The sequence below is a fragment of the Patagioenas fasciata genome, chromosome 4, assembly GCF_037038585.1.
Source record: "Patagioenas fasciata isolate bPatFas1 chromosome 4, bPatFas1.hap1, whole genome shotgun sequence".
Taxonomy (NCBI): Eukaryota; Metazoa; Chordata; class Aves; order Columbiformes; family Columbidae; genus Patagioenas; species Patagioenas fasciata.
In genome coordinates this window covers 80,336,199-80,354,422 of record NC_092523.1, presented here as the reverse complement: position 1 = coordinate 80,354,422, position 18,224 = coordinate 80,336,199, and the positions used below count along the sequence as shown (strand labels likewise).

General features: G+C 46.0%; 1 protein-coding gene across 7 annotated transcripts in view; it reads left to right on the top strand.

Annotated features, from left to right (window-relative positions):
• Positions 1–217: 217 nt before the first annotated feature.
• The window catches only part of WRN (WRN RecQ like helicase), a 36,135-nt gene continuing 18,128 nt past the window's right edge, over positions 218–18,224 (top strand). For 3 of the 7 annotated variants that reach the window (XM_065837661.2, XM_065837660.2, XM_071808282.1), the window contains exons 1-14: positions 218–274; positions 1,940–2,054; positions 3,794–3,909; positions 4,852–4,997; positions 7,426–7,574; positions 9,673–9,822; positions 11,620–11,692; positions 12,551–12,662; positions 13,233–13,641; positions 14,262–14,342; positions 15,101–15,245; positions 16,143–16,218; positions 17,187–17,254; positions 17,592–17,700. In XM_065837661.2, coding sequence (XP_065693733.2) covers positions 1,959–2,054; positions 3,794–3,909; positions 4,852–4,997; positions 7,426–7,574; positions 9,673–9,822; positions 11,620–11,692; positions 12,551–12,662; positions 13,233–13,641; positions 14,262–14,342; positions 15,101–15,245; positions 16,143–16,218; positions 17,187–17,254; positions 17,592–17,700 — 1,730 coding nt within the window. In that variant the 5' untranslated portion in view covers positions 218–274; positions 1,940–1,958. Of the gene's footprint in view, positions 275–438; positions 583–1,939; positions 2,055–3,793; positions 3,910–4,851; positions 4,998–7,425; positions 7,575–8,454; positions 8,626–9,672; positions 9,823–11,619; positions 11,693–12,550; positions 12,663–13,232; positions 13,642–14,261; positions 14,343–15,100; positions 15,246–16,142; positions 16,219–17,186; positions 17,255–17,591; positions 17,701–18,224 lie in introns of those variants that run through there. The other 4 variants (XM_071808280.1, XM_071808279.1, XM_065837662.2 and 1 more) reach the window with 4 other exon arrangements.

Sequence of the window (18,224 nt, the reverse complement as noted above, 5' to 3'; positions counted from 1 at the left end):
CCGGCCTCGGACGGCGGCGGCGGCGGCGGCAGCGCGGTGGGTGCCGGAGGGTGCGAGGCCCGCCCGGCCCGGACTACACTACCCACAGTGCCCCGCGCCGCCGCCGCGCCGCCACCAGCGCGCATGCGCGTCACCTCGGGTAACCCCTCGCCGCCGCCGCTCGGGGAGACGGCGGGTGGAGGGGGCGGAGCCAGTTGGCCTGGTGACGTAATAACAGCGCGACGCGCCTGGCGTTAAATGCTTGCGCCGGCGTTGTGAAGGGTTTTGGAGCGCGGTGAGTGTCGGCGCTGAGCTCGGCTCGGCGGGCTGGGAGGGCCCTGGAGTGTCCCCGGACCGGTGTCCGTGCGTGGTGGGGCCCGGAGGAGGCCGGTAGGGCGGCGGGGGTGGAACGCGCCGCCTCCGGGCTCGCCGCCGCTGGTCCCGGCGTGCTGCGGGCATCGTCGGGGCCGCCTCAGCACCGGGAGCCCGGAGGCGGCTGTGAAGAGGAGCCTGCGGCGGGGCCTTGGCCTCCTGCCCTGGGGCACCTGGAGCTGGGTGCGCCAGCCCCGCGCGGGGTGTTTGAGAGGTTGGGGCGGTCGTTTGGTGCGTGGGCCTGAGGTACTGGGGAGGGACGCTGGTGGGGGACTTTTTGGTGCTTGCATGAAGACCTTTGCTGTGGCTTTGCACCTGCTGTCTGCTGTCCTGAGGGAACGGGTGTGAATTTGGAGCAGGGCTCATTGTCCTTGACTGGAATGCAGTGCTTAGAATCACAGAACACTTTGTGTTGGAGGGACGTTCCCAGCTCCCCTAGTTCCCCCTGCCATGAGCAGGGACATCTTCACCAGCTCAGGGTGCTCAGAGCCCCGTCCAGCCTGGCCTAACCCTCAGTGTTAATATATTTTTTTCTCATGTCCAGCCTGAATCTCCCTGCTTTAGTTTAAAAACTGAAGCAGTGTGGTTTGCCTAGGATTTATGCTTTCTGGTGAGGAAGTACAGCTGGAGAGTATCTTCTTGCACAGACAGGGTGGTCTGATTTTGTTGATGAAGTGTATAGGGCATGTGGTGGACAGGTGGGAGGAATGAGGATGGGGAATGTCACTTTTTTGAGCCTCATCTCCAGGAAGGTTTCTAAATCCCATTAGCAGCAGTCCTGGGAGCAGCTGAGACAGCTCTGAGCCCGTCAGTGTTTGCTCACAACTAGGAAACCCTGCTCCCCTTCTCTGAAAGGAAACCCTGACGCTCAGGGCTGAAAATCCATGGCTGTTTCAGAAAATGTGGCTTCCTAACTTAAACCTTTTCTCCATGGGGAAGGTCAATTAATAATTAACTTCCGCCATCATTCAGTCCGTACCAGAGAGCGTAGGCAGCGTGTGCCTAGTTTGGCTGTAGTTCTCCCTAGGATTTCTGTGTGGTTTTGTTTGGTTTTTTAATCTTTAGTGCATGCTCACCACTCTATGTCCTGTGCAGGGAGCACAGGCTTTGAGACACAGTTTGTGTGAGTCTGGTAATTCTTTATTTGACTTTTACTGACTTGTTTCCTTTGTCAGCAAGTGCAGCTGACTGTGCTTTGAAGCCAGGTAGCTGGTTCCTGTGCTCTGCTCTAAAACAGCAGATAAACCTGCCGAATTCGCAGGGCTGTGTTGAGTGGAGGCAGCAGCAGGTGTGCTCTTCTGTTCCCAGCTGCTGGTCTCAGTAGAACTAAACTGAACTTTCTTTCCATAGGGACTATAAGAGATTTTTCTAAGTTCTTTGTCATCTTGCCATGAACAAGAATATAACACATCAATCTGTTTTCAAGTTTCCTGCAGGCAGCTCTGTAAATGTTTGTTCTCGAGCACAAAGTGTTTTAATTTTGGGGTGGTGTTCCAGTGTAATCTCATTCTGGCCTGATGATTTTAACAGCTTGTCTTGTTACTACTTGCTGACTATTCTAATATTTTTGTTCTGTTGTCTGCAAAAGTAACAGAAATGTGGAAAAAATGAATAAACCGGACTTGCTAAGTACTGGTCCACAGAATAAATACCCACAGTGGATGCTTATACAGAACCAGGATGGAGCTGTGAGTGCTCAAAAGGTACGCTGTTGGGGGGGGGGGGGGGGCTTGTTTAAAGGCAACAACATTGGCCCATAAGCTTTCAGTTAGGGCTGTGCCTCTGATATCTGTTATCAGACTGTTTGCAGCTGTTTGGTCCTGTGAACTGTCATTAAACTTAAGTACTGTTGTGTTATTTCTGTTTGCTTTAATGTCCTGAAGTCTTTTTAAAATCAAAATATGATGTGACATTCAAAGGCTGCTGCTGTTACCTTTGCAGGAATTTCGTCCTGGCTATTTTGAATTTCAGTGACAAAAACACCCAAGTATTGGGAGCTCTTGGTGCGTTGCTCACCCGGTATTGTGGGCTGTACACCAGCAAGGACTGGGGAGTCAGGAGAATTAATTGATCAGCAAGGTGATGTTCAAATTTCTGGTGCTCAAGGAACGTTAATGTGTCCTTGAGTGGGTTTTTTTTTCTGCATATATGAGCTGATTTGGTATAAAATTTCCCACTGGAAGGGGCCTCCCCTGGAACATTTGAAACGGCTTTATCGTTTGGAAAACTAATGAATGAGAGAAAAGCAAAAAACTCAGTTGAGCGGTTTTTCTTCTGTGAAGTGGGAATAAAGAATTAATAGCATGGATATTAAAAAATGCCAATTCAAAGCAACCTGGCTTGTGTTTCCTGTGGCACCCTGCCTCAAGCAGCCCTTTCAGGAAGGGCTTGGGTGAAAACTTCGCCCTCTGTTAACTGAAGGAAATGTTTTGTTGTGCAAGTGTAAAATCAGCAGTGTCTTTGTTTGTTGGTGTGGAATCTTCCCCTTGGAGGCAATTAATTGCTTCTGAAACTGCATTAAAATCTGTTTTATGCATTGTGGCCTTTGAGTGACAAGACTTTGTTCTTCAAGTGTTATTGTGTGATGCTTAACCACTTCTGTGTTATTGATGTGGTGGCTTACTTGCATATTTTTAACCAACCTGAAGGTTTTGGAGCCAGGTGAATGTCATCAGGAGTTTTCCAATTTGAGTAAGTTTATCAGTTAATAAATTTCAGTAAATAAACTTCTGAAAGGGGGGAAAATGCCAACTGGAGGGTTCATTTTCACCTTCTGTGCTTAAGGCTTGGATTTGTTAACCAGTACTCATCTGCTGATGGAGGATATCCCTGCTTTTAAACATTACATGTGGTTTGAAATCCCTGGAGTTCATGTAGATATTTGTCAAGTTCCTCACACAGAATGTGGCAGGGTTGAGTGAAATGGGCTGCCTGGAACATGGGGACCTGAGCTGCTGCTCACAGCTCTACAGGAGCTAAGTTGGCAGAGAATGAGAGCCTGACCAGGTTTAGATGCCTCCAATAATGACTTAAATTAAATTGTTGCACATTTTAAATAATCCTGCCCACATTTGTAGGTGTGCAAGTGCTGCAGCATTTGAAGCAGCTTTGAGGGCGTCTTGATGCTGTCAAAAATTCATTTTTTTTATCCCCTCATCTTGACCTTGGAAAGAATCCAAATAAATTAAGGTGAAAATTCAACCTGCATGCTTTCAGTCCCAGTGCTTGGAGTGAAGCCAAGAAACTGGGGCATGAACCCACATATTTTTATAGAGGATGGGCTGTCGCCCTGTGCGCTGCCGCTGACACTGGCCCTGCGTGTGACACGTGGTGAGGTGTGGGTGACTCCGGGTGCCGGCCCTGCTGGGACGCAGCGTGTGCAGCGCGGGTGCCTCTCTGTGGCTGGTAAAAGAGCCTCTTCCAAATGTCTGTTTTTTGGCAGAAGTGTGCTGTTCAGAGGAGTGTTTTGGAAGAGGGGCTGCCATTCCTCGAGTTCAGCGGCTCCATCGTTTACAGCTACGAAGCCAGTGACTGTTCCCTTCTCTCGGAAGATATCAGGTAATAGCTCTTACTCTGCGGGTTTTCTTTCTCCTTTTTTTTGAGTGCTTTTTTCTTTCTGAAAAGGACTTGGCTCCTCTGTCTCCTCCTGATTTGATGTGTATGGAGGTCAATGGTGCAACCAGAGCAAGTGTCTGGTAGTGCTGGCTGTCTGATTACATGCAGCAACTGTGTCTTGCTTATTGATTGCGAGCACAAGCAGAACCTGTTTCTCATGATGGAGAATTACTCTGTGAGACATCTCCCTGGTCCATCTGCAGTGCATGGTGGCTTCAAAATACATATTTTTTCCATGATGTGGAGCAGTTTTGGTTTCCACTTAATCTCTGGGTGGGAGATGCCGTTGCTAAGTCTCCCAGTCCCTTGGGGTAGAACAGCAAAGGTTCTAGCGCAGGTTCTGTGCCTTTCATGCTGTGGATAAATCCATGGACTGCAGTGACTTCACGGGAAAACAGGAGCTGTAAGGAATCTAACATATGTATTAACTCATGACTAGGAGCTGTATGTTCAAAGAACAAGTAGTAAATTCATTATGCAAATGGATTATTAATTTTTCCCCATTTTTGCATAGCACAACTCATTAGTGGCAGAAAAAAATTATACCAAAGTTCCAGTGCAGTGGGACAAATAAATAACAAGGGAAAAGAAATTATTGCATGGCCTTTTGTATGTGGCAGTTTCCTGGGGCTTGCTGCGCTGCTGCTTGTGTGCAGCAAGATCTGCTCAACGTCCGGCTGCTTGGAAGGGTTCCCTGCAGCTTTTGGGGTCCCCTGGGATTTCACCACCTCCCAGTCTTGATTTTCAAATGGTTTCTGTGTCCTGTAGATGTGAAAGGAAAATGTAGTGGCTGTGATGCTCTTAATCATCTTTGTGTAAGGTGACTTAAGGCTGCTAGAAGAATGGTTAAATATGAGGAATATTGTGTGGTTTTGTTTTTTCTAGGCAGAGTTTATCAGATGGGGCCGCTGTTGGATTTGATATTGAATGGCCGCCATCATATACTAAAGGAAAAATGGCGAAAATAGCTGTAATCCAGATATGTGTGGCTGAGGATAAATGCTACTTGTTTCATGTCTCCTCCATGTCAGGTACTGTACTTCCTCTCTTAGCTGGGCCTTCTGCTTATTGTAATTTAGTTTGAACGAGAACAGTAGTCAATATTTCACACTACGTTTGACAGTACAAATCCATCCCTCTTCTCCCACCTATAATAAATGGATTTATTCTTAGTGTTGCCCATGAATATCAAGAGGATCTTGGCCCAAGTCTGAGGTTCTGAACAGGGCAATAGAATTTTCCTTGAGGATTATTTTTCTCTCTGGGAAAGCATATTTTAGTTGGGTTTAAAAAATTCAGTTCCTTGCTTACGAGCTTTCATTTCTGTGCCAAAATAAACAAGGAACCTAAATTTAGCCAGCTGTTTCTTTATAATTTGGCTTCAATAACAAAACCCCTCAAAAATGACGGCAGTCGTGCTGTTTGTTCCTAGTACCTGCATTTTGTGACTCCAGATACCTGGTGCGGCGCAGCTATGGAGAAAAGCTGGGGGAGATGTGCTTCACCAACCTGAGTTCATTATGGATCCAAATAAAAGCTTCCAAATAGGGAAAATAAGAATGGGGGAAAGAGGCTGCAGTATTATAACCTTTGGTTTGAATGTTAGATTGAAATTATGCCAGTGAGATGTCTCTGATTTCCCTGGGGTGTGCATGCTGCCGTATAATAGTCGTAATTTTAATGTTGGTGTTCAATCCTTTGTCATTTGTAGCAAATGGGGTGGAAATTTAATTGCTGGAGTCTATTCAGTCCGGGAGGCAGAAAGGTACAAGTGCACAAAAGGAGGTTTGCAGAGGGAAGCTGGGGGAAGAAGAGTCATAAAGAGCCAAAAGGCTTTTGGTTCTACAAGTGCAAACGTTTGTGGGTTGCCGTGGGTGCATTTGCACGTGGGCTACTGCTCGCTAAGCGTGTTACAGCAGGAGACGGCGTTTCTGCGTGGGGTCTTGTCTAGAGTTGTTGCCAGTGGGAGATGCCCCTGAACTGGGTGAGGTGTGTCAGCCTTTTTGCAGGAACCACGGCCAATTTGTGCTCGCTATTCAGAATAAGTTGGGCTTGCGGAAGTGTCAGTGTTGGCTGAACTACCCAGCTGGCTAAGGCTCAGGATTTTTTTGTTGCAAAAAATATGTACTTTTGTAGGAGGAAGAGTGGAGAGTTGTTGGACTGTATAAAGGCATCATAAGAAGGTCATATATTTAACACATATTGATAGTTTTCCAGTTCTTAGTCTTTTTTCTTTAGAGACTAAGGAAATATGTCTTTTTTTCAGATTGTAGCCTTCATCTCGTATTAAACTAAGATCTTTTTAAGTGGTAACTTTTTAATACTTGGAATCAGACCTGCAGCTTCACAGCACGGCTGGTTCTGGCTGGTGTTGCACAAGCGTCTGTTCAGTGTCAGCAGTAGCCACAGAAGTGTGGACTTGGTTGTGTAACATAACATCAGTGATGCCAAGTCGTTGTTGAAGGGTGTAAATACTTAGTAGAGTAGAGAAAAAGGGCAATTTGCCATGAGAACCAATCCGGAGCCCATGTACCGTGTGTTTGTGCAGCACTGCGTGTCTGTAGGTGCTAGAATCACACTTGACGCAAATTCCGGGTATCCAGCTGTGGGTTCCTGAAGGTATTTAAACAAGGTGCTCCGAATTTTAAATAGGGATGAACACAGGGAGGAGAAGGCGCTTTTGTTCAAGCGTGAAGTGTCTGAGACTGTTATCTTGTAGAAACCAGGTTGGAAAGCTGTGTGCCTTTATTCAGCCCTACAAACTCAAAAATACCCTTTGATCCAGGATGGCTGTGCCATCAGTTCAGGCTCAATCGAGATAGAAGCCTTGAGCGTCTGTGCACATCCTTGAATTGATTTTCCTACTTAAAAGACAAGGTTATCTGTGCTTGGCAGAGGAGCTGGGTGGTGAATTCTGTGTTCCAGTGCTGTTGTTGGCCTGACCCAGCCCAGCGTTAGCACTGAGTGAGCCTCCAGGAACCAGTTCTCGTGATTCCCCATGCTTATGGCTTAAACTGTTTCCCATCAATGCAGAATAGAATAACGGGGAAAGATTTTCATGTGGAAAATGGGAAAATAATATTACATTTGGTTTTGAGCATCCGATTGTTGGCATTCAAGTATCTTATGCACGTAGAGGTTCTTTTTTGTTGCCATGAGGTCTGATGATGGAGTAATGGTGTTGAATTTTTAGCTGAATTTGTTTTCAGATGCAGAATGAACTTGTATATTTGAAGTATTTCATTCCTCCTTGTCTGCAGATGACACTTTACAACCAATGGGTGCTCCCAGTTGTTCCGGAGTCCAAGCAGCTGCCTAAACAGAGCAACTTTGAGGGCTTTTCCTGAAAAAGTGGATTTTTTTGCAGGTGGCCTCTGTGCTAGCATTTTGTCATTTCCAGTAGACTTTCTGCCATCTTCCAGTATTGAGTTTCTGATGTTTGGGCTTAATCTATTTTAGGTTTTCCCAAGGGACTCAAAAGGCTGCTCGAAGATGAAACAATTAAAAAGGTTGGCGTAGGAATTGAGGGAGATCAATGGAAGCTGATGAGTGACTTTGAAATCCAGCTGAAGAGCTTTGTGGAGCTGGCTGACGTGGCCAATGAGAAAGTAAAACTTCACACCTTTCTGCTGTGGGAGGGGATCTTGTTATTGTGCTGTGCAAAAGCAGGTTTCCTTGTGTTCACAGGAGTTCAGTCCTGATAGCAAATGTGTTCTGTAGAATAAAGGAGATGTATTACAGTTCATTCTTCAGAAAAAGAGAGAGTTTAAAAGGAATCCTCAAGAAAATGTGCAGAATTAAGTGGTGTATTTCACTGAGCCAGTTCTTAATGAACGCTTGTCCCCTTTCAGACCTGCTCACCTTTTGCATGTGCAAGGTGCAGCTCTTTAAATGCAGCTGCTTTTGTCTTCTCGGTGCTGGCCATGGCCAGGCTGTGCAGGTCGGGCTTCTGTGGGAAGGGAGGTTTCCCTCCTGCTTGAGACAGGCAGGGAGCATCAGGGTCTTTCGTGAAGTCCTCCATCCTGAGGTGTCACATCATCTGGAGCCATAAAAAGATGTTCCTTTCCGTGCCTCTGAAGCCGTTGTCGCCTCTGCTTTCACACAGCTGGCGTTCCCCATGCCTCTTATTGAGCAGCGGTGTTGCATTGGTGCCCCAGGAGTTTCAGTGTAGGTGGGTTTTAGTTAGATACCATTTGATGTAGGAGATCTGTGCCCTCTTATCAGCGCAGAGAGCAGGAAGCTCCTTAACTTCCAAATCCTCCTGCCGTTCCTAGTTCCAGCGTGTCCCTTTAAAGCTTTTGTGTCTTTTGCCTGCGAAGCTTTTCCTTCCCTGTGCTCAGTCTCTCTGTGCTCTTCTCTTTCCTTCTGTGCTTTGTGTTTGGTAGGATAATAGCAACAACTCTAAGTTTCCTAGTGGAGGGCAGAGATTTGGGCTCGTAAATAATACTGTTCATGCCTTTCTTGGTTCTGTGCTTTGCATACCAGGTGTAAATAACTCGCCGTGGGAGAGGGACGTGCTCTATTACCAGCATTCAGGGCAGTGCTCTCCGTGTGAACCACCCTGAGGTTTCCATTCCTAGCGGGCTGGAAGTTGTGCATGTTCAACTGTTTTGCTGGAGCAATAGAAGGAGCTGTTTCTTTCCAAGCTTGCAAGTTTCTGTAAATCGAGGGGTTTTTTTGTTGTTTTTTTTTTTAATCCCCCACCCCAGCATCCAGCTCCTGGGTGTTTTGTCATGAAGCTGAGCAATGTGATCTCTGATAGCAGCTTTAAAGCTTTCTGCTGAGGAGAAAACACACCAAAAATAAACCTGAAAGAGAAGCTCGAGAGAACAAAGAGTAGGGTTATGTATCATGGCACAATGCGGGGGGGAGGGCCGGGGGAACCAAAAATGAACAGCTGGGAGGTGTTTTGGTCCCAGATTGAAGGGGATGAGCTGTGGTCACCGCTTTCAGGCTCCGCAGGTTGCGTGTTCTGCACATTCTCCCTAGCTGGAGTGGCACAAGTCTGTGCCTACCTTGGGGTGGGAAGGAAGGTTTCTACAATTGGCTCATCGGACAATAGCGTGCGGCAGCTGTGGCTGACAACTGTGATCACAAAAGCCATTGGCAACAGCAGCGTGGCGGGGCGATTCCTGGGGATTTGGGTTAACCGCTTCCCGGTACGCGGAGCTGCGCCCTGGGCCTCGCTTGGCTTCTCAGACGTGCAAAAGGTGACAGAAAACCTGATGGGCAGGCTGGTATTCCTACCTTAAATACATTCCTGGTGTTTGATACTGAGTTTCTGTAATTAGAAAGCCAAATAATTAAAAAAATCCTAGAGGAGAGAGGGGTCACTGTTTCAGTGTATGGCTTTTATTTTATCAAGCCAGAGACTACACTGTACAGGTGTTTCCTTGATATCTTTTTGGATAGTGTGACAATACCAGCTCACCCTGCCTGGTCTTTCCAGGCTGACTGTGTAGATGTGTCCTTTAACGTGACAGTTTAAGAGCAGGAAAATACGGCTTTGCAAGGGCCCAATGACCTGTCAGGATGATGAGAGCGGAGTTAGAACTGCAGAACAGTCACTGCTTTGAGTCGCTAGCAGCGACTGATCCAGAGCACTTTAATGAGGGTTTAAGCACACTTGGCCACTTCTAAGAATATATTCTGCCAAGTCCAATTACTTCCCCTTTTAAACCAGTTCTCTTTTTTTTCTTTCCCCAGCTGAAGTGTAAGGAGTTATGGAGCCTAAATGGTCTGGTAAAGCACCTTTTTGGGAAGCAGCTTTTGAAGGACAAGTCTGTCCGCTGCAGTAACTGGGAAGAATTTCCACTCAACGCGGAGCAGAAACTGTATGCAGCCACAGATGCCTATGTATGTAACAGAAGAGATTCTGTCTGTATTGATCAATTCCCTTCGAATGTGGTGGTGATTGTTGTTTGTAATGCTTTTGGCACCGAGTAGGTCGCTGCCCAGTTCCTTGTCCCTGTTAAGCTTTCAAACCCCGGTGTTTGCCCAGACTTGTCACAATATCTTCTCTGTTGAAGCCGGTCCTGCTCGTACTTGACTGGGTGACCTGTCGTGTTGCTGAGATCACCTCAAGAGGATGTTGTGGTGAATGTTTCACATGCGAAATTGAAAGAATTTTCACATAGAAAGAGCCCTTTCCCCAGCAGCCTTGAGCCTCCCCCAAGGTTCTCACCTCTTAGCGTTTCCTGGAGTTGTGAGATTTGCCTTTTTGTTTAAGCCTTTTTGTGAACCAGAGCTCCTGGGGGTTCTGCTGTGCTCTGAAGGTCCCAGGTAACACAGACACCAGCTGTTGGTGTGGACCGGCTGCGCGCTGCCACTGCAGGGATGCGAGTTTTATCTGCATCCGTATGGCAGAACCTGAGATTCTTGCAGCACGATTATCCCACATAGATATAGCATGCTTGAGATGTATTTATTAAATACAATAACTGCTGAAAGAAGAGTGGGTTATTTTTTATTCCCTTGTCGGCAGGTATTCATTGTAGCTTGTTAGTGCTTAAGGGTGTGTTTTCTGCGGGGTTTTTGGTCATCCTGAGCTGCTTATGAATGAAAATCCGGTTTACTGAGCTCCTGCTTAATGTGGTATGTCAGATAAAATGAATAAGCAGCTTTGAAGAACTCTAACCTTCTGCAGTGGTTAATCCAGCAGAACCACAGTATGGATTACCAGCAAGAGTAATTGCAGTTGCATATCAACTTGTGCAACTGAAATAACTCTGCGTCTTCACCAATTTGAAAAGAGATGTTTTCCCTCAGTTCTGTGAAGTGATTTCCCAATGTGCCGCCATGTGCTTCCCTCTTCCTGGGAGAAAATTGTCCCTTATGGCAGTGAAATCAAAACCTCTCGGGTTTGTATGGCTGCGATCGGGTTAGATGAGGGCAAGGGAAGTGGGACTGTGGTCCCTGTTGTGTCCTCTAACTTAGGAGCCACTGCATATTTTCTAGTTGAGTTAAATCTTGGCAGATTGGCACCTGTGAATATGCAGGACCCAAATGAGCAAGGAGAGCAGCTCTGGTTGCCAGTGCTCAGAGCTGCCTGCTGCGGCTGCTGTGACCCACTGCTTACAGACAAGGCCTTTTTCCTTGCTCACCTGCCTTATGGAGACATGCGGGACTAACCTGGTTCTTTCTCTTTCCTCTTCGAGATGCTTCAGTTAACATGTGTAGCCTAATTAGCACATTCCTGGCTTTAGGCTGCATTTTCCTGTTGAAACTTGTTATTGCTATCAATGGGTATCCTAAGCACACACCGTGTTAGTGGGTTCATAGCTGTTCTCTTGGAGCATCATGTGAATGAGGCGGAGCAGGTGGGGAGCAGAGTACCTGGAGCTCTCCGTTTGCAGCTGACTTTATGAAATAAAGCCTAGATAAGAGCAGGCAGTACAACGTGGACCCCGAGCCAGGTCTCTGTGGTTTGTGAAGTGTTCTGTGAGCTGTGACGTGGTTGTGATGAGCAGCGCAACGGTGCGGGGCGCTGACCGTTCTGCAGTCTGGGCCGACAGCTCGGGACTGATGTTGACAAGGTGTTCGTGCTATGGCTCGCTCAGCTCAGTCTTGGGGCTTTTTTGTGTCGTCTTCAAAACGTGGTTTCTCTGCAGAATGCTGAGTACTGATTTTTTTTTTTTTCTCTTTCCTTTGCAGGCTGGCTTCATCATTTATCAAAAACTGAAAAATATGAGTAACAGGGACTGGAAATCATTTGGTTTAAGAAGAGGTAAATTACAGTTGGAGGGATTTTCTCAGTGTACGGTTAAAAGTTTGGGTTCCCAAAAGGTTTTTCAGAGGATCTTTGTTTCCGCATTGTCTGCGTTCTTGGAAGTTAGAGGCAGATTGCAGAGGGGCTTTTAAGGCTCTTGGACGACCTGGGTCACCGCACTGTGGAACCGCTCTCTGGAGCGGTGTAGGAACGGGTCTGGGTCTGTTTGTTTCTGCTGTGTGCAGAGCTGGTAAGAATTCCTCATGTCAGACCGTTCATGGAAACACTGCAGTGAGTTAATTCTGCCGATGCAGGGACAAAACCCTAGTTTAAGGAGGACTGAGACCCCAAACAATGCATGTTACCAAGTAATGCTTTTCTTGAGGTGCATAAATAGGACCCTTTTTTAGAGCAGCCTAGCTTGATTTATTTGATCAGAAAGGTGACTCTAAAAGTCTTAGTTTTTGTTCTGTTATGTGCTTCGTAAGGAAAGCTGAGCGGTTTATGTATTCTATGTTTGAAAGGGGGAGGGAGGAGGTTTGTTTCCTTTCTGTGCTGGCTGAGTTTTACTCCATTAAGCTGAGGTGTAGTTTTTTGGCTCTGTCAGTGTGTTTGCGTTAGCATCTGGAAGGTGTACCGGGAAGGATCACTTTCTGATGGTCCCGTTCTCTTCCCCTTTCTTCCTGAGCACGTGTAAACGGGCTGCTGGAGAAGTGGCAATGCTGAAGCACAGGGAAGCATGGCCTGACTGTGTGTATACTGGAAAAGGCTGTCTCATCAGCATAGATCTTGTGGAAATGCAGTTACTTGAAGGCAACCTGTTTGCATATGGATGTTAGACCTCAATTATTGTGAAATAACTGGTGCTTCTTACAGGTGACATGTCTTCCAAAGACGTGAAGGAGCACTTGACTTCTCTAGCCGGAGAGATAACAGGCCTGGCTTCTCGCATCCCTGACTCTCCTGGACAGCTTGAACATGTGCAGAGGTGAGATTTGTGCCAGCCTGTCTCTGCTACACCTGTAAGATCAGTGGTTTGCTCTTCGATGCTGAGGTCTGATGCAACAAAATACATGTGTTGACAGCCACGTCTGTTATCTGTGCATCCTCTTCAAGAAGAGCAAGCACAGTACATTTGATGGGGAAACTTTGTACACAGGAATGGTAGAACATAGCTTGTCGTTGGTCTCATTGCAAGGAATTGACATTGAACTTTCCCAAATCTGTGTTTTCTTGCTGATATGCACAGCAAGAACTTTTAGGTACTTAATATACTTGTCTGACTAACTGCTTGAAGTCTGGAGGCTTCATACAAGTGTGTGGGTGATAGCACAAATGGTGTATTTGGAGAGTCTTCATAGGGCTGTTCAGTGTAAAGAAATGTTTTCTCCTCATAGAGGAGGAACGCCAACTGCATTTGAGTGACAAGCCTTTGTATCTCAAGTTTTGGGCAAAACCTATGCAGAGAACCAGACTACTAGAGAAGCGTCGGTTCTGCTGTGCCTAAGATGTATGTAGCAACCGTAGCAATCATTTTGGTTCTTGTTTTGCTTTCCAGGGCTGCAGAAATATTAGCAGATTTAAGAGAGAACGTCACGGCCTTAAGAAACATGCTGTGTGGTGGTTCAGCTTCCCCCTCTGTATTGCGGAGGAGCTGTGGTGCAACGCCAGCTACCAAACTTGAAGTGGAGTCAGGAAATGCTGAAGCACGGGAAGCTGAAATGCCTGAATTTGCCAAAAACCGTGAAGGTGACTTGAACATGTGCTCTGATGCTCTGCTGGCTGGCCTCTGGGAAGGAGATGTGGATGGGGAGGAGGCGGAGAAAGGTGAAGCTGTTGTGGAAGATGGGGCTGCAGCAGCCAGAGCAGAGGGAGATGACTTCATGTCACTGGACATCACTGAGCAAGAGCTCCAGATCCTGGAGTGTCAAGCTGCTGAACAATTTCACAATGAAGCTGCACCTGAGGTAATGAGAAAAGCCCTCATTAGCCATTGGCTCTCAGCAGAGGAAGTGATCATGTTCAGGACCTTAAATTGATTTCCTGAGAGAAAATAAAGATGGACCAGGAGGGTTCGGAGTCTGGAATGTATTTGTGGAGGTAGTGAAGTGCTGAGCTGCTCCTCAGTCGTGTGGTTGGGAGGATTAGAACTGAACACAAACTCCCGGTGTTCGGAGTGTTTTCCTTTCTGCAGTTGCTCTGACGTTCCCGAAGAATTTCTGCTGGTTTGGGGAGTTCTGCGTGTGGGAGACTCCAGCTTGGTGTGAGTGGAAAGCAGATCTTTAAGGATCTGCAAGTAGTGGTTTCCTCATAGTGACTGCTGGAGTGGGGATCAGTGCCTGTTCCACCAGATTATCCTTTCCTTACATTCCAAGTATTTCCTGCATCTGGTGATGTCTCTTTTCGTTAACACAGGGACTTGTTGCGTTTGGATATCTTTTCAGATACGTTTTTTCATGGACGTCCTTCAGAACTGAATGTTTAGCATAGTTATTTGCATACAGAGAAATAGCTTATAGAGAAGGTTGACAAGATGTGAGTGAAGTATGAATAACTTTGCTGATAAGATTTCTTTTTTTCCCCTCAGGAAGCGTGTTCCACAGACACCGAACAGAATGTTTCCTGTGTCATTGAAAGCGATGAAGAGCTGGAAATGGAGATGCTTAAAGTGAGTTCCTCAGGGTTTTCAGGTTTTAATCTTTTTTGTAGTGATGATGCTCTTTGGTCTTAGTAGAGTGTTTCTACTTGTTGAATTTTTTACCTAAAAAGAAGGTTTAGATGCGAGTCTTATTTTCCTTCCCCAGGCCTTTTTCCTAATCCCTCAGACTGTGTTTCTGGGGAGGTGACTGAAGGGTTCCAGAGCAGTCAGGAGTGTTCGTGTGCTTGTGCACGAGCAGGTTGAGTGTGCTGCCTGGAGCTGAGGAAGGAGCAACACTCAAAGGTCTGGGGAAAAAGAGATGTATTCCAGGGAAGGATGAGGGCTCTCTTGGATGGTTCTCAGTGCTGCGTGTCAGTCTTTTAGAAATGCAATTTAACTCCGAAAAGCCAACTTGAATAGAAGTTATGTTCTGTGGAGTACCGTGTTTTGGAAACAGTGAGTGTAACATGACATTGGAGTCCCGTTTTTTGCATTTCTGGATTTTGTCACTAACCTCTTCAGTCGCTGCTTGGTGAGACTTCTACCTTCATCTAGTTACAAGTGGGGAAAATGGGAAAACCCAAACTTGTTTGTTTTATAAAACAAGAAGTTTCTGTCTTTAAAATATTGATGCAGTAGTTTGACTGTTTTCCTTTGTCGTATGCCAGTAGATCCAAGTTAAGCCATAACTAGATGAAAACTCGCACGTCCCTATGTGTGTCACCTGAGACATGCATTGTATGTAGCCTTTCCTGCTCCAGATCCGTTTTTTTGTTCTGGTTTTGCAGTCTTTAGAGGATGTAGACAATTCTAAAGGAGCTTTGACCGAAGGAGAGTCCAGTAAAGCCAGGAAAACTCCTGGCACAGAACTGAATGCTGTGCTGGATGCTGAGGAAGATGAAGGTGTTGAGGAAGAGGAGGAAGAGCATTTGGGTATGTCATGAATGAGAAAACAGTGCACTGTGTGTAGAAGCAGATGTGAAGGTACAGTGACATTTTTGCAATTGCTTTTTTTAAAGCAGGAGGTTAAAACTCACCTGGGTTCAAGAGGAACACGTGCCAATGTGCCAAGATGAACATTTCAAGGCATCCTTGGCATGATATAGTTAATTCCTGCTGTGGTCAGTAGACATTACGCATGCTTGTTGGGAGCAAAACTCATCTGGAAATTCGCTGAAAGTAACAACATCAGCCAGGAGAACATGGGCTGCTGGATGGGGACAGATGAGTTCATTGTTCCTTTGTTCAGTTCATATCTATTAAAAAAACACCTGACGTGCTGCTAATCAGCATGTGTGCTTGCCCAGTGGACGCAAACTGGATGGAAATGTAATGCTTTCTACTGCTCAATGTTAGTTTTAAGTTTCAACAGAGAACTCAAATGTTTCTTCAGTGTTCACAGCAAGGTCGGGGTCCCCTTTTGTCATTTTGGGAGTATGAGTTTGTTAGCAACAGGCAGTGTTGGGTATTGATTGGTGTGACTTCAGCAGGGTCTTTAAAGGCACGCCTGTTAGAACATCTCTATTAATCAGCTGAAAATGTTATAAACCATGCAGCTATGCGTTACAATACCTATTGCTTTATCATCTCCTTAATCAAGCCATATGTTCTCCTCTCCATGCAGGCTCTCTGGGGAGCCGGTTGACTTTCTTTTCATCCTTTTGTTTTTAATCCTTTTATTCTAGCCTGTAGATATCTTCCAAGTCCTTTTCACTGCAGTTACTGAAATCCGGGGTCCTGCACATGATTACCTGTGAGCAGATTGTCAGGACGGTGCTTTGTTTTTTTAAAGCTTAATCAGACAAGGTTTCTTCTCCTCTCCCACTAAAGATCCGTTGCTGCCAGTACCCAGTGAAAGCCAAATCACATGTCTGAAGACTTATTTTGGGCATTCTTCTTTTAAACCGTAAGTATGTTTTGCGTTGAAATGCACACTCCAGTCTTTAAGTTCTTTGCTTTATTTTAACTCTGATTTTTTTTTTATTGCTGCTAATTTTAAAAAACATTCACAGACTTGGACCTCTGCAAAATTCCTAGGGAAAGTAAAAGGCAGCATTTGCTGCAAAATGATGTCAAAATAAATCTTCTTGCGTGTTAATTGCTATGTGGCACTCTGATAGTAGAGGATGAGTTTCTTGGCTCTTGTGGTGGCAGACGTCCTGTCAAAGTCATGTTGTATCAGGTAATTTTAACAGCAAAAAAGCTTAAGCCACACAGATATTAGTGTTTTGTACAATTTATGTTTAGCCTGGTTTTCCTTTGTGTGGTTCAAAGAGACAGAATCTTGTCCCCATCACAAGTGGTGTCATCTCAATGCCACGTGTGCTTTTGTATGCGAACGTTGCTGTTACGGCTCTGAAGTTTAGCGGGGATGGGATGAAACCTTCCTGAATGAAGGTGGTTTCTGCGCAAGACGCAGCCTGAGAGCAACGCTTTGGTTTTACTCATGTTTGAAAATGAGGCAGGGGGAGGGTTTTTTAATGCAGTGTACTTCCTGTTGTATGCCTGTGAGACCATCAAAGGGTGAGAATTGTTTGGCAAAATCAAGGTGTTGTTTGAGTGTCTGGTGTTGGAGATGGCTGTAGTTTCCCCAGTGTTTGTGGGGCAGTCGGTGTGTGGGGGAGCCAGTCTGGTGAGTGATGCTCTGGGGTGGCTGCATCCCATGCTCCTCGCCCTGACGCTGTTGGCGGCGTTGGTGCAGCGTCCGTGGGATGGCCTGCGGTGGTTGCAGCGGTTGTAGCGTGGTAAGAGAACACTATAAGGCAGCCAGGACGGTTTCTTCAACCTGAAATTCCGCTGAATATGCAGTTTCACAGGATTTACATGCTACATGGGCTGGCAACAGTGAAATATTCCCCTTTGTTTAATTTTAAGGGTCCAGTGGAAAGTGATCCATTCTGTTTTAGAAGACAGAAGAGATAATCTTGTTGTCATGGCAACTGGTAAGTTATTTCAACATCCTAACAAGTCAGAAATGTTTCTTTTTGGGGAGAGTAAGACCGAAACTTGGATGTGACCCATTTGGCTGATATGAGCAGGGTACCCTGGCTGGGACTAAGTCTGAGCCAGCTGTGCTGCCTCCTTGTGTTTCTGTCCCAGTCTTTGCCACTGACCTTGGCATCCAGAGTGGTATTGAATGGATACCTTTGTTCCTTTAGTAGCAGAACAAAACTACTTTTCCTTAGAGCTCAGTGAAGTGTTAGAGTTGTCTTATATAGGTGTATGTTTTAGATACATAGAAAGCATTGTTTTAATTCTGTCTTCTTTTATTTTTTTTAGGATATGGGAAAAGCTTGTGTTACCAGTTTCCTCCCGTTTACACTGGATTCATAGGAATAGTCATCTGTCCTCTTATCTCCTTGATGGAGGACCAGGTGCTGCAGCTGACGTAAGTGCAGCAGTAGTAACAAGCTACTGCTCTGTTTCCTGTGGCCACCCACAAATTCTACTTGTGGCATTTTTGTTGTTTAGAGTTGCAGCTTTATACAGCAAGCTGCTTGTGTGTCAGCTGTAAAACATACATTTCTCAAGGAACACACAAACTGTGTAAATAATCTAAAGATGGCTGGATTGGCCGGTTGGGTCAATTACAGGCTGAATTAGCGAAAGATGTATGCTGAACATAGTTCCGGAAGGTGGATCCCTCTCGAGTATTTCTGGATTCACAGACGGTTTCCGCACAGACCAAACTGATGAAGGAGCCTCACGGGCTGCATGAGCCTCTGAGAGTTCTGTCATTTATCTGGTGCAGATGAATGGCTGGGCAGCCTAAGCTGGCTCAGCAGCCAGCTCCTACGCTGAGTATTAATCAGCAGGGTGTCCATGTGTATTCAGCTGCTTCTTTGGCTTTTGTACTGGTTTCCTCAGTAGAAAGGGTTTATTCACCACCTTCTCAGTGGGTCATTCATTGGG